We start from the raw sequence: 15,936 nt of genomic DNA, 5'->3' as shown, positions 1-15,936 counted from the left end.
AATCAAGCAATGCCTTCCACAAGTAAGAATATCATATTATTAAGCATGGAGGTGGCAGTGCCATGACTATGGAATATTTTGTGTAATATTAGGGAGAATATTAGTCTTCTGATTGCCAGCTGAACTGAAGCTCAAATAGGTCATTCAACAAGATAACAATTTTAGAAAGTCTAGAATGGGGAGAAAAAAACCAAATTTGATTTGGGTTTGCAAAGTCAATCCATATTTAATTCCCATAGAAGTGTCGTGTCAGAACCAGAAACAAGCAATTCATGCCAGATAAACACCCAAACATTACTGAATTGTAACTTGTTGCAGTTCTCCATGGAGGAATGGATCAGAATTCCTAAAAAAATAAAAGAATGATCACTAATGACAGGAAGTTTGTGGTTGTAATGATTCCAACTAAAAGTGGTGTCACCATTTCTGAATCAAAGAGAGTGATTATTTTACACCGACACATCTCATGCTACATGATTTTGTTCATGAAATAGATGAAACCAGCCTCAAATATCTGTATTATTTATTAACCCAGACTGCTTTTATCTATCTGTAGGAGTTATATAGATAATAATCATGTTATCAACCAGAAAGGAAAGAATTTGGAAAATCTGACAGATTTTGAATACTTTTCCACAAAACTAATACCTATATTGCTTCTTGCTGACTGAATAAGATAGCTTCCAGTTAAACCATTTCTCAGAATGCCCTTTTTTAATCTGCAAAAGTGGAGGGAAAAAAAAACTTAATTTAATTGGTCTTTTTTCCAGAAGCAAAAGTTAGACAAATATCTATGATTCCTGAGCCTAAAGCATTACACTCATTCCAGGCCCACAATCTTCATTGAGTAATTTCATCTGCTGCCAAGATCTAGTTACTGTAATTATTTAAAACAATCAACTAAATTGACTTGAAAGGAATGACATGGCAAGAGACTTAAGAACAAACTAACTGAGGATATAAAATGACAAAAGAATGGGAAAGGTATGTTGTGTTATTATTAATGATAAACTCTCTCCAAGACAAGAATTTCTATTGAGTTCTCTGCAACCATTTTGAGATTTCTCTAAATGAAACATTTCTTACTTAAGCGTTTCTTCATAGTATCCAATAATTCATAGAACTATTTTAGGCCCTTTGGGGTATATTTTTTCTGATATTATGAAAAGGGGGCAAAAACAAGTGCTTGCTTAGTTGCAGAGAGGGAGGTAATTCTGAAAAATACCCCCTCATAGGTAAATACAAAATACACATACAAGTCTTTCTGATACTGATTTAGCCCCAAATCTTATATTTTTGTGTTGCCTCAAAACCACCACAGTGTTTTAGTTAAGCTTCAGCAAAAGCTATTTCTTTTCAAGTTCTTCAAAGTGCGACATTTTTAGCTTGTCCTATGATACTTTAGTTACAACATCCCAAAACAATGCATTCATACTGCTTTGGAAGTGGGTCATAGTGTTCTGTTAAGTTTGAAACACTTTGAATTAGAAGTTGTCGCCTTATTTTTGGAGCAAGGTGCAAGGGGAAGGAGAGTACAATTCTGTGCATCTCTACTCAGGAAACTCACTTTCAATGGAATTGACTTTTGAGGGACTGAGAAAGATTGCAGTTCAGATTCTTGCTTTCATAGCTCCTGAGGCTACAGATTTTCAGATCATCAGGGTTATCCTATCTTCCCCATTTACATTCCTAGAAAAACACTGGTGTCAGGGGGAGAGAGGTGAGTGCAAAGAGACAAAAACCAAGGCCAGCGATTTATGATGGCAGCACTTAGGTCATATATGAAGTAAAATAAAACTATGATTTAATAAAATAAAACTTCCAATCAAAACTAAAAGCAACTTTCTTAAATAGGAAGATTGAGTTTATTCTTGCATAACTCCTGAAGCATGGCTTTTGTTTTTGAGAGGGATGCTCTTGTTTTTCATTCCGCATTTACTATTTTTCAGTACTTGCTCTAAATGTAGTAGAATCTGGTTTGCAATGGTAGAATGGTAGAAGTGGAATCAATATGGATATAGACTTCTCAATTCCTTTTGCTCATTGATCCACAATTGGGGAGAGGTTGCATTGAAATTTTTATTTCCAAAGAATTGTCAAAAGAAACAAAAAAAATCCTTTGGTTCTACTGAGTTTACTAGCTATCAGCTTACCATTTATGCGTTGATGAATTTCACTAAATGTATACGTTTGCAGGCATTCCAAAGACTACTAATTTACTACTAAATGTCCTGTTGTCAAGATACCCAAAAAATCCAGAAATATTTCCAAGGGAAATTGAAGTCAGGTATCAGCATCTGATAAATATTTTTCAGATATTCAGTAAGTCAGGTTATTGTACTTTCCAGAAATGAGACTTTACTCCATTTTAATTGTGTTAGAAACCCAATCCACAAAATACATTAAGTGAGCTTTAATCAGATCTCTATCATGAAGATTTTTGACATAAGTCAAGATTTCAGTAGATATATCTAAACATTTAATAAAATAGATACAAAAATCATTTCAAAACAATATTCTGTAACACAGATAGCTGAACTCATGCTATGGTTGGCAGTTCACAACATGTTTATGCTTTTGCTAAAACAAGAAGGCAATACAAAACTATTTTATAAGTTTGAGGTTGACAATCATACTAGAGACAACTTTTAAAAAAGAAAATATTTCAATTCCCTTCTCTTCTCTACCAAGTTGTTCACCCCCAGTTGCAACTCCCAGTTGGAGACTCCCTTAACCTCGAAGTACTGATTTCTGAGGATTTGATGAATTTATCTTCCTCTCCCAAATATCTTTTTTTGCAGTCATGACACATAACAGCATTGAGACTTTTACCTAATACTGGAAGAGTCCAGTTATTCTGCATAAAGCAGCAAATTATGTTCAATTTACTGTCAACAAGCTTTCTATGGAACGAGAAGGAGGGGCCATGTTTGATGCCTGCATGCTAAAATATTAGAAAAGATCAGCTGTTTTTCTCATGTCCTCGGTCATTGCTCCCTTGACACAACATCTCTTGCAGTATCTCCACTTCCCAGCCTTCCCCTATCTCAGCAAACAGTTGAAAGAGCACAGTGCAGAAAGAAATTGCTTCACCCAACAGCTGATGCCGTGAACATTGATGACTAAGCAACACTCTTTCTACATTCCAAGGAACTCAACCCCACATTCTTGATCCCGTTGGAATGTTGTTACTCATCCTAGGCTTAATTGTATCTGAATGATAACTGTTGCCTTGTTTGGGAATCTCAAGAACCTAGGTCTTTGCAAAAGTTCTTCTTATCCTAGGGCTGCCAGTCCTTTGCACGTCATCATTTGAGTTATGTATGTTAAGAAGATCACGAGTATATGTTGGGTCTAGAGTTTTAGCAGCATAATTTTAGGTGGATTTACTTAGAAGGAAGTCCCACTGAAATCAGTGGAATCTAATCCCAGATAAACACATTGAGAATTGCAAGCATTAAAGTTTCAGATTAGAACAAGGACTCAGATTAGAACAAAGATTTGTCAAGGACTAGAACAATCAGTATTTATAACTTGTAAATACAATTGGGGAGTAAGAAGGGATGTGCCAATCTACAACTAAATTCTGATACCCTCTTTTTAAAAGTGATGGGAATATTTGGTTCATCCTGCCTCATTTACCTAAATCTCTCTTCTTCATAATCACTTATGAAAGTTGCCAGTTTGTTTTGGTGACACATCTTAAGGCATAGTGCAGCATCTTTGAATGTGCATGTTTGAGGTTTCCAATGTAGTCAAGGCATGTTCTCTTGACTTGCCTAAATTAATTTCTACTTCTTTTCTTTCTAGGTCAGTTTTCCAGATGTCGAGAAAGCTGAATGGCTCAATAAGGTGAGAAGCAATTGTAGCTCAGTTGTTCCTTCCCTGGTGAGCCATGGTTGTATGAAAATACTTACATGACTGATTTTTGCTCTGTGTCAGATTCTGGCCCAGGCTTGGCCCTTCTTTGGCCAATATATGGAGAAGCTTTTGGTGGAAAATATTGCCCCAAGTATACGCGCTTCCAACACCCATTTGCAGACCTTCACCTTCAGCAAGATTGACATGGGAGAAAAGGTAATTAATGGTCGGCAGAATAATTGATCAAAACATTGGGTGGAAAGTGAGGCATTATAATTGCTGTGCCCTGACTGTGTCTTGTCTGTTTCCCGTTGTCAAGAGTAGTAGACATATCTGCAGAACATTGGAAAAATGAGGAAACCCCTGCAGAAGAAAATATAATCAGAAAAATATTAGACTGTGTGGAAATGGATAGGTTAACATTAAAGATAAAGGACAAAGAAGATACAGAATACTTTTTAATTTGGGATTTATTTTATCATTGGTTAGATAATAAAGGTAGAAATTAGAAATTGGAAGAATATCATAAGTAAAGAATGTTATTACTGTTATCACTATATATTTGTAAATTGACTCAGACAATACACTGCTTATTAAGCACTTATATATGTTAAAGAAAAATATATAAATAAAAACTAAAAGAGTAGTAGACATATCATATTAGATTCTTTTTAAGCTGTGTCAGCATCTATCAGCTAAAAATAAACTTTTTGGCATGTGCCAGCAGATTCTATCCCACCTTTCCAATAGTTGCATTCATAAGATATAATAAAACAACAATGTATAAAATAGGAGAATATTATTCTGAAAAATAGTACAAACTGAATTTAAAGATGCAGAGGTATTTCAAAGGTAGAGAACTTTGTTGGAGGGCTGTGGGCCACACTTAGCTTTTGAGTGGCAGGTTGGGAACTGGTCTCCAGAAAGTAGTAAGAGTTACTCCAAAGAGAGATACACCAATAAAGCCTTTTGAGTTCAATACAAAAAGCAATGAATTGGTTGCCTCCCTACACACTGAAGCATTGCAGGGGCAGGGGCAGTGAAGACTCATATTTCTAGATCCATGTTCATTTATTTAGAAGAAATGCTGCTTTTGTTTCTAGCCCCTCAAAGTCATTGGAGTCAAAGTCCACACAGGCATGAACAAGAAGCAAATCTTGCTGGACTTAAACATTAGGTGAGTTGTGAGACTTGCTTTTGCTACTAGCTGTCAACTTTTGTTATTGGAGTGGAAAGAGAAAAATGATTGTCTTATTATGGAATGAATGGCAAATCATGATGATTAACTATATTTTGGCAGCTGGGCACACAGCACCCTCCTTCCTTGAATAAAAACACACCTTAACAGCACATTTTGTCCTGATAGAGAAAAATGAACAGCACTGCGGAGGGAAAAATTAACTCCCAGTTCTGGGACAACGCCCTTCTAGCCTATTCTCTTTCTTCCATTAAGGACAAGCTGACTTGTAGGCCCGGTCTTTTGTCGTATCTTTCTTGTTTGTTTGATTGCTGTGAGCTGCCCAGAATCATTGAAAGTCAGCTGGCATACAAGTTTAATAAATTATTATGGTTGGTTGCAGAGTCAACCAGCTCTGTAGTCTGGATTTGGTATTTTTATCCACCTATTAAGTTCTTTCCAAGGACCTGGAATAGGCAGGTATTGTTTGATGTTTTTAAAGGTGTCATTATTACCATTGCTGTTGTTGTTCTTACTATTATTATTATTTAATCTTCCATTCGATTCACAATCTGGGACTGGTAAAAGCGTAACCGTTCAGGTCCTAACCATGGACCTAAGAGCTGTTAAGGTTTTGTTGTTGTTATTATTATTGTTATTATTAACAACAACAGATAGTACTATTTCTCTGTGCAACAATTGTATTCCCTTTTGCTACTGATCATGCTGGATATCTATACAGGTAGTCCTAGCTGAATGAGTAATTGGGACCAGCAATTCCATTGCCCAGCCACGTGGTCAAAAGTGCTACATCAGAAGACCGTGCCAACTTAATGACAACAGTGGTAGCAATCTCCATTGCTGTGGTTAGACAAATCCCGCACAGTCACATTGTCCCTCAGGCATGTGATTACCATTTGTGACCTCCTGCTGGCTTTCCAATAGATTTTGCTTGTGGGAACCTGGCAGTGAAGGTTGCAAATTGAGATCGTGTGAGCACAGGAGGCTATGGTATTGTAATTGCAGGTTGGTTGCCAAGCACCAAAATCACAATTGTGTGATTACAATGGCTACAAATACAAGGTACCATCGTAGCGTTGCCCCCACTCATTCAACACCATCCTAACTTCATAGTATAGTATGCAAACTATGTTCAGGTGGTAGTTATTGGGGGGGTGGGGATAAAAGTAGGAAAGCACTGATAGCAGCAGCCTCTGAAAAAAGCTGCTCAGGTGGACAGAGTTGAAGGAGATACCATTCTCTAGAGCAGTGGTTTTCAAACATTTTGGCTCCAGCAACCCATTTACATTCTAAAAATTATTGGAGGACCACAAAGAGCTTTGGGTATGAGGGTTATATCTATCAATTTTAGAAATCAGAATTGAGAATTTTAAACTATTTAGTTGACTTCTCAAACCCCCTGAAAGGACCCTCCAGACATCATTAGGCCACACTTTGAGAATCACAGCTCTTGCTCTTTTGGAGCCTTGCTCCTTCGGTTCCCATATTGCTATTTTTCTTGATCTTCTCCTTCTATGACAGCTACGTGGGTGATGTCCAGATTGACGTGGAAGTAAAGAAGTTTTTCTGCAAGGCAGGAGTGAAAGGCATGCAGGTAAAGTAGACTAGGACTGAGATCTAAATCCTGGTCAAAATTAGCCTTTCCCCCAGGGAATTAGGAAAGATTGAGCACCCAGATTGAGAAAGGCAAATCTGCAAACTGTACAGTATCTTATTTCTGTTTTTTTAAGATTAAAATAAATACCATTCCTTCTCCAAATTTGATGTTCACTAGAGGTTGTATAAAACATCACTAATTCCTGCCCAGGCTGATCTTGGGTGGTAGATATCTCTGAATTAGTTCTCAGTGATGGCATGTATATTTCTGAAAATAGTTTCCTCTCAGAATTCTGCCATTTGCAGAATGATGCAGGAGACTTTTTACTTTGGCAACACACTCTGTTATTACCAGCAATCCCACGTTGCCTTTCTTCCTCCCGGATTTTTTTTTTTTTAAAAAACATCTCTGCCCATCTGGTGTCTTTTCACAAATCTTTGAAAGGCAGCCAACCAATTCTGGGCATTCCAGAAGGGATTCCTCAGCTGCGTTGAACTCAGTTTAGAACAGTGTTTCCCCACCTCAGCTACTTTTAAGGTATGTGAACTTCTGCCTCCAGAATTTCCCAGCCAATCCTGAGAGTTGAAGTCCACCCCTCTGAGATTGAGAAACAGTGATTTAGAGAGTGAGCGTAAAAGTGAAGCCAAATAATTTTGAGCACTGGGAGGCAAAAAGCACTGGTGATATTTCAGCAATGCCATTTGCTTCAGTTTCCCACCATTGTTGAAAGGAGGTTCAAAACTTGACCTACCCTGTGACATGGTGCCCTCTCCTGTGTGTGAAAGTGAACCGAGCCTTTGTTGATATGGAAGGACTATCATCCTATGCTTACTTCAGAACCCAGAAATTGGGAATCTCATACTTCTCATTTCCCCTATAGCTACATGGCATGTTGCGGGTCATTCTGGAACCCCTCATTGGAGACGTCCCAATCGTAGGAGCTCTTACCCTGTTTTTCATTCGTCGGCCAGTAAGTATTCTGGCATATTCCTGGTGTTTTCCAAAACTTCCAGCAAATTGTGGATGTTATTGTTTCACACCCATCTTCAAATTTTGACATTGGGCAGCTCACGCAGCTAAAGCAGACACAAAGACAATAAACAAAATACAAATTACAAACAACAAAAGATATAAAATTATTAAAAGCAATTAAAACCATCAAGCAACTTACAATCTGTACATCACACTCCATACAAGTATCTTGCAGATTCAACACATTGCTAGATCCCCAAACACAATGACAAGTACATATCTCCAGATCCTTCCACAAAGGCAGTTGCGTTGAGGCCAATCTAATCTCCATCTGATGATATTCCAAAAGGCACATGCTAACTAAAGAACAAAGAAAAAGAATAAACAAAATTATTTTTAAAAGGAAGCTCTAAACAAGAAACAAAAACATTCAGGTCATATATTCATGCATTACTAATCTATATTAATACGTTATCGATTCACCAGTTCTTGGTAACATCAATTTTGCAGTCCACTGTATAGTTGGAGCCATCTGTTTGTCTTTACAATGCTGAACAATATTGTTTAGTTGTAAGTAAAGTATAGCAAGTCTATTTTCTTTGTCCAAGTGTCAACTCCCTTATGATTGGAGTAAACTTCAAAAGAATATCGACATCTGAAAATGTTGACTCTCAAAGTTGAATTAATACAGAACATCTTTTCCCAAGTGAACAGTGTTACACTCTATAGAAACATACAATAAAATAAAGCATTAGTGTCATTGCATCTCCAAAACCTTTTACTGAGGCCTTTTCTATATAGAAGTAATTTCTGAAATACTATTTTGTGTTGAAAAACTCACGACCTGTTGGGTCATCCTTTTAGAGATATCCCCTTATCAAATTCCCTTAACGTCTTGAAAAATGATAGAATTTCGAATGCACTGCCTTCACTGGAAATGTCGGGATACTTTCAGAGATGCATCTGCCTTGAAAATAGCATCAGCATAGGAAATGTTTGATGACATTTGATATTATGTCATAAACTGTTTTATGACAATGTTTATGTTATAAACTATTTTATAAAATTCACCAAATTTCAATTTCTTGGGAATCATGGGTCCCAGATTTTAGACACACTCTGTCGGTTATCTCATTTGACATAACTTGGGTTCAAAAATTGTTGTCCTATGATGCACTGTTTTGCTGAGTTAAAGGTTACAGGAATGAAAACTTTATATCCCAGTAGATACACACACACACACACACACACACACAAATAAAAAGTTTTAAAAATGTATTTAAGAAGCAAAATAAACAAAAAGGATTTTTAAAAACGTTATAAAAAGGAAGGGCATCCAGAGTGCCAAATGTGGTTCATATCTACGTGTCTCGGCGATAATGACAATTTCTCCCCCCCCCCACCCCTCAATCTTCCTACTTTGGTAAATTACCCATTTGACTGATAGTCATCTGTTACTGATTCCTCTGTTTGTCAGTACCCTACAAAAGTAAGTTTAACAAAGGACAGTGTATTTTGAGTATTAAAAATAATCTGATGCTTTTTTATGGACTCTTGACTGTACCCATTCAAATACCATTGATTCAAGTGTTGTGGGGTCAAGCAATGCTTGTGCATAAATAAAGCCATTTGTAGAAGCTGTAGGTTTACATGTGGTAGAGCTTCCTGAAAAAACAAATACTGGAAAGTTATGTGTATTTTATTAAATTCTATCATGAGAGAATCTCTCAAATAATCTGCCACAATATACAGCATTATGAAGAGATCTTTGCAATACCTTCAATTTCGATTATTTCATTGCTGTCAACTCTCTACAGTAGATTTACTACTAACTTCTACATTGCACATTTTTTTTCCAGGCTCTGGACATTAATTGGACAGGAATGACCAATCTATTGGACATCCCTGGACTGAGGTAAATTTATGATGGCCATAACTTGCTGAAAAGTTATGAGAATGGCAAGAAGGAAATGAACATAACTGTTCTGGAAAGATCTAGGGGTGTATCGGCCAAAACTGCTTGGGAAGGCATCTTTTGTGAACCCAGGTTGCAGCTGGTGTGGAGCTAAGTTTGTAAGAGGCAAGAGTAGCAAGGTAGGAAGATTTTACAGGCTGAAGGAAAAACTTAAAAAGGAAGAAAATTGAGTTTATTGAAGGGGAACATTCTGAAAGCAGAAGGCATTGAGAAATATTGGAGGAGCTTATGTTTGCATGAGGTAACTTGTTGAGAGAGCGTGATTAGCAGATTATTAAGAAATAGCATGACCAGCAGGATCTGTTTTCCTCAACAGCTCGCTGTCTGACACAATGATCATGGACTCCATTGCCTCTTTCTTGGTTCTCCCCAACCGCTTGCTCATCCCATTGATCCCTGATCTCCATGAAGCAGCTGAACTCCGTTGCCCAGTCCCCAGGGTAAGGCAAAATTACTGGTGAGATGAATGTTAGAGATGAATTACTGGTGAGTGAATGCTTGGTGAGTTAGAGTTGTAGAGATGATCTACTTCCTCCCTTCCAGGGCATTGTCCGTGTATATCTAATGGAAGCTAAGAACGTGCAGTCCAAGGATAAGTACATTAAAGGGATGATTGAGGGCAAGTCAGATCCATATGCCGTTGTGAGAGTTGGAACTCAGGTTTTCACCAGCAAAGTCATTGATGAAAACCTCAATCCCAAGTGGAATGAAATGTATGAGGTAATTATCTGCCAGATGAAGAGGTAATTTAAATATAAATGTTTAGGAATGCTACACGTCATTTCTAATCTCCCTTCTTACCTTAGCTTTTCCATTTTATGCAATGCAGCTATCATTGCTTTCCTTTCTCTGTTGGAAGTAGCATTCCTATGGCCTACACTAGGGGTCTGCAACCAGTGGTTCTGGAGCCACATGTGGCTCTTTTGGCTCTCTGCTGCGGCTCCCTGTCGGCTGATCCCACCACTGGCTGGCCCCTCCCCTCCCCATCACTCCTCATCTGGCCTGAGAAAGTAAGGGTGATGGCGGGGGATGGAGACTTACTCCATATTCCAGAGCAGGAGGTGACTGGGTGGAAGTGAGTGACGTTGAGTTGGCCACGCCCTCCCAGTCACACGAGTTGTTAAATTATTGGCTCCCGGTGTTTTCTTTTCTTTGGGAAATGGGTCCAAATGGCTCTTTGAGTGTTTAAGGTTGCAGACCCCTGGCCTACACAATTAGTGGTATCTGCTCTGACTGCCCGCCTCACTGTCCCTACAGTTCATTGTACACGAGGTGCCAGGGCAGGAACTGGAGGTGGAGCTGTTTGACAAAGACCCCGATCAGGATGACTTCTTAGGCAGGTGAGAAGCTGGGGCTTTTGGTTCCAAGTCAAGCAGGAAATTGAGACCTGGTTGAATGAGTGATGGTGGGCTGGAAACTGGAACTTCACTGCCGGAGATGATTGGGACAGTATTGGAAAAAAAAATAGAAATAATTAAAAATCCTGGCTAAAAATCGGCAGCTTCAACCCCAGCTCAAGAAGTTAAATATACGAGGTCTGCATAAATCTGACTGCATCTTGGATTATTCCTTAAAATCCTAGGATTGGTGGATATGCCTTTATCAGCATCTTCTTTCTTTTCTCAGGATGAAGCTGGACTTTGGGGAGGTGTTCAGGGCTCGTGTGTTAGAGGAGGTGAGCACTGAGGAGGGAAGATGGCTGATTCATACCTAGAACCAACCATAGAGTGGTTAAACCCAAACTGCAAGGGTGCGGTCAGGAATAGACAATCTTCAGCTAAATGAAAACAAGGGGGACCATAAAGGCTCTTGGGAGTGGGGCAGGGAATAGGATGGTAGAGAGATTTTAAAAGTGTCATAGAACCTTTGTATGTCTGTGTAACAACTTGCATACCTTACAAAAGCAAAAGGGTACAGTTTGAGGGTCCAGAACTATAAACAGCCACAAAACCCTCTTCTAATCTTGCTACAAATTTGTAATTTTAATAGGAGGAAACTCATAACTAAAGACGGGGTATATTCCAATTAACTGAATTGATTTCATTTAAAGCAAAATTAGCTTTTGTCTTTGCTCCATCTATAGAGTGTAACTGTACTACAACACCCAAGATCAGAATTTGGTTTTCAGCCCCACCCCTCAAAAAATTATGCACCCTGCATTATAGGAATAAATCTCTGTTGTTTAATATTAAGCGCTTTCCTATCCATAAAGAATTTCTAATTTCCTTTCTGCTTGCTTTCCTAACAGTGGTTCCCACTACAAGATGGGGGCCAGGCTCGTGTGCATTTACGTCTGGAATGGCATACACTCATGTCAGATGTTTCCAAGTTGGATCAGGTGAGTGCAAACATTTAGAGAAGCAACATACTGCTTAGGGGTGTCTCTAGAGGTGGCAGCATCTGAGTTGTTCCTCTTCATAAAAATAAGAAGAGTATGCCAAGCTATTGCTTACCCTGATGGACAAAGGACTCCAGAGTCTTGGTTTTTCCTATCTAATTACTTGAATTTCTTTTTACTTGGAGAAGCCAAAGATTGGTGAGTCTCAAAACTTTAAATTAGACTTTTAGAGGAAACTTTCTTAGAGAAATATACACATTATGAGAACTAGATAGGATTCTGGGTTAAATTTGGACCATGAGTTGTAAATTGACATATATTTTTATTATTTCCACAAGGCAAGCAGGGTTCTGTGGCTTGGAAGGCATGGGAAACTAACTAGGGGATTGGGGGAATAATCTCTGAAGAATGCTTTGATATAAACTGATGTGAAGATAAGCGTAACTTTAGAAGAAAGTTTAAAATGAAAAATGGCTTGTAAACATTTTCCCTTGTTAAGATGATATTGAGAGCCACAATTGGGTCTCTCTGGTGAGTTGAGTGATATACTATAGGACAAGAGTGTCAAACTCACGGCCTGTGGCCCGAATGCATCATGCACTGGCCATGGCCACATCCAGTTTAGCAAAGGGGGGAGAAAGTCACAATAAGTCATGTGATGATGTCATGACGATACAAGTTGGATTCTCCTGCTATAGGATATACCGTGTCTCTCATATAATAAGGCCAGGTCTTATTTATTTTTTTTGAGCCCTGAAAAAATGGCTAGGCCATCTTTTCGGAGGTGACTTAATTTCCCCCCCATCTTCGGGCGGGCAGCGACGGCTTGGATGTTGACCTCGGTGTTGGTGGGGCACTTCGTATTGGGGTCAACGCAGGCAGCACCATATCCGGGTGTGCAACAAAAGTATTTCCTAATGGCAAGCCCCCCCACCATTCCCCCATTTCGCCTGTTTTAATATAGGCCTTAATTTGGGGGGAGGGGCTTAATTTCATTTCATGCCTATAAAACATGCTGGGACTTCCTATTGGGGGAGGCCGTATTGTTGGATAAACAGGGTAGATATGCTAGATGTTGTGTAAAAATTGCTACTTAATGCTGATTTATTTCTTATATGCTGTTTGAAGGTTCTTCAGTGGAACAAAACTATCTCCTCAAAGCCAGATCCTCCGTCAGCAGCCATCTTGGTGATATATTTAGACAGAGCACAAGACTTACCAGTGAGTAGTCACAAGATAGCATCTCCTTCACAATAGGTTCTTTTATTTCACCAAAAGTCACTTTTTAATATGAAATGGGGCAGAGCTTGGATGTGAGTTTGAAGTTGATAAGTTTGTCCTATCCCAAAATGGGAAACTCTGGGAATTGTAACAATTGGGAAAGCATGGGCAGAATGATGGGGCAAAGCAGCCACAAGCAAATGTCTTTTTTTAAAAAAGCCATTTATTTTACACATGAAATTCATACATTGCCTCCATCTTGTTGGACTCTAGATAGTTTGCAACTATTTATAATAAAAATATAATCATAATCATCCTGTTGTGACCAGAAGCTCTATTTTAATCACAGTGTTCTTCTTTCTGTGTACATGTTTTCTTTGTTTATATTATAACTGATACGTGGAAATCAGTAGTTCAGGTACATAAATACAAGAGATAAACTTGTAAAAGATGTTAAAGAGCTCGTTGCAATGCAACTTGCACAATGCAGCTTTGTACAGAAAATATTCTGCCATGTTGCCTAAGTTTGATCACCTTGAAAAATTTAAAGGCTGTTTCGCCTGTGCATCAGTTAGTGTAGGTAGACAAAATTAACTTCAGGGTTGATCAGCTTATTAAGGTATCCAAGATTGTGTTGAGTTGCTTCTTAAATTAAAATTCTATAAGTGAAAAATGTGGAGCTTTTTTCTTAGGTATGTTGATCTAAAATTCTGATAGACTATGTTTCTGAACACATATCCTACTTCCGGTAACTATATTCTTCATGACAACTTTTACCTCATCTCTAGTCTACTGCAGAAGCAGTTTACCTTCATCTTTAGCTGTTCTGGTTTTAAAGTTATATAAGACTTTCACATATCAAGCCTGATTTTTTTGCGTGCTCCTAATATAAGCCCTACCCAAAAAATAAGCCCTAGTTAAGCCAGGGAGCGTGGCCAGCAACTGCTGCCTCTAAATTGTTCAACAATACTATAAGATTCCTCCCAAGTCTTGTTTTAAGACTGGAGGAATCTACATGAAAGAAGCTGTGAGGAATGGCACATCACAGATTGGGCATCAAAAGTGTCTTTGCTGATACTAATCTTCCAAAAGCCCCAGTTTTGCCTGTAGTATGGAATGCTATGAGATACAGATCTAAAATCCCTAAAGTCTCTTAGATTAATCCATCAGAATAGAGTTGGAAGGGACCTTGGATGTCTTTAAGCAGGAGTCTAACCTACTTAAGCAGAAAACCCTATACCAGTGGTGGCTAACTTTTTCGGCTCCGGTGCCAAAAATTGTGCTCGCGTGCCTGCATACCAGCACCCAGAAGGCAATGCGTGCTGTCCCCCCACGCCCCCTGCACATGCACGCGTGATCTCACACTGTGTGTCTGCACGTACGCGTGCATCTCCCGCACCCTCCTGGTGCATGTGCACTAGATACCCAACAATCAGCTGTCGGGCGGCACTGTGCATACGCAGTGGGGCTCTTCCGGGTGACCTCTTGCATGCTGGCAGAAGTAGCTCTGTGTGCCACTTCTGGCATGCATATGCCATAGGTTCGCCAACACGGCCTTAGACCATTTCAGATAGGTGGCTACCCAGTCTTTTCTTAAAAACCTCCAGAAATGAAGCATTTATAATTTCTGGAGGCAAGCTGTTCCATGGGTTTATTGTCCTCACTGTTAAGAAGTTTCTCCTTAATTCCAGGTTGCTTCTCTCTTTGATTTGTTTCCAACCATTGTTTCTTGTCTTGCCCTCCAGGGCTTTGGAAAATAATTTGATCCCCTCTTCTCTGTAGCAGCCCCTCAAATACTGGAGTACTGCTATCATGTAACCCTTTGTTCCTTTTTTTCTCTGGACTGGCCATACCCAATTTCTGCAATTGTTCTTCATGTTTTTGTCTCCATACCCTTAATTATCTTAATTGGTCTTCTTTGCACATTTCCCAAAGCCTCAACATCTTTGTTGTTAATGTGATGACCAAAACTGGATGCAGTATTCCAGATGTGGTCTTACTAAGGGTTTATAAAGCGGTTACTAATACTTCACGTGAATTTTGTTTTTATGCCTGTTTATACAACCAAGAGTTGTATTTTAACATTTTTAGGCTTCTATTCCTCCCAGCTTAGTGCCATCTGCAAATTTGATGAGTTTCCCTTCTATTCCCTCATCAAAGTCATGTAAGATTCTCCACTATGTCCTTCCCAGATGAATACTATCATTTATCTCCTCTTATTTTACCCAGCTGAAAAAATCTAGTAAGGAGCCTAATCCTATGGTTCAGCTATCAATTCAGGATGTCACAAGGGAGAGCCGGGTAAGAATGTTTATTTTTTTTTTCTAATTGCCTTCCATTTGTAGCCATTTGGTGTACTGCACGTGGAAATACTGGTAGCACATTGTGGATTTATAAGGTGAGAGGCATCTTGTCCCATTTCTTCCAAATTGTAACATCCCATCGAAACGGCGCATAGGTAGAAAGGCTGGTTGTGACTTTTATCACCCATTCGGGTATCCAAATTCAGAACGGTAGCAGCTTGCTTGGAGGGCTTTAGACAAGTTTGAATTTTAGCAATGAGATTTGGGTGCCAGGTTGCTCACTCCTCTGCTTCAGGTTGTGACAGCAAAGCAAGCCAAAGAGGATGAATGAGAGCTTAGAAACTAAATTTTGTGAACATTGAAAGAACTGGCAGTATTTGGCTTTGAGAAGAGTGAGGAAGGAAGGATATGATAATGCTATTCAAAGGCCGGAAATTATGTCATGCAGAATAAGATCAAGACCTTTTCTTA

General features: G+C 38.9%; 1 protein-coding gene across 1 annotated transcript in view; it reads left to right on the top strand.

Annotated features, from left to right (window-relative positions):
* Nucleotides 1–15,936, top strand: part of ESYT1 (extended synaptotagmin 1) — a 66,840-nt gene that overhangs the window by 27,800 nt on the left and 23,104 nt on the right. Inside the window, exons 2-14 of the mRNA XM_087925241.1 lie at nt 3,811–3,852; nt 3,943–4,077; nt 4,965–5,038; nt 6,581–6,653; nt 7,537–7,626; nt 9,488–9,543; nt 9,920–10,043; nt 10,147–10,323; nt 10,861–10,943; nt 11,230–11,278; nt 11,852–11,941; nt 13,070–13,162; nt 15,392–15,463. Of these exons, the coding sequence (XP_087781367.1) occupies nt 3,811–3,852; nt 3,943–4,077; nt 4,965–5,038; nt 6,581–6,653; nt 7,537–7,626; nt 9,488–9,543; nt 9,920–10,043; nt 10,147–10,323; nt 10,861–10,943; nt 11,230–11,278; nt 11,852–11,941; nt 13,070–13,162; nt 15,392–15,463 (1,158 nt within the window). The remainder of the gene's footprint in view (nt 1–3,810; nt 3,853–3,942; nt 4,078–4,964; nt 5,039–6,580; nt 6,654–7,536; nt 7,627–9,487; nt 9,544–9,919; nt 10,044–10,146; nt 10,324–10,860; nt 10,944–11,229; nt 11,279–11,851; nt 11,942–13,069; nt 13,163–15,391; nt 15,464–15,936) is intronic.

Source organism: Pseudonaja textilis, chromosome 2, assembly GCF_049901715.1.
Source record: "Pseudonaja textilis isolate UNSWEBS1 chromosome 2, rPseTex1.2, whole genome shotgun sequence".
NCBI classification, from domain to species: Eukaryota; Metazoa; Chordata; class Lepidosauria; order Squamata; family Elapidae; genus Pseudonaja; species Pseudonaja textilis.
This window is presented reverse-complemented; position numbering and strand designations above follow the sequence as displayed.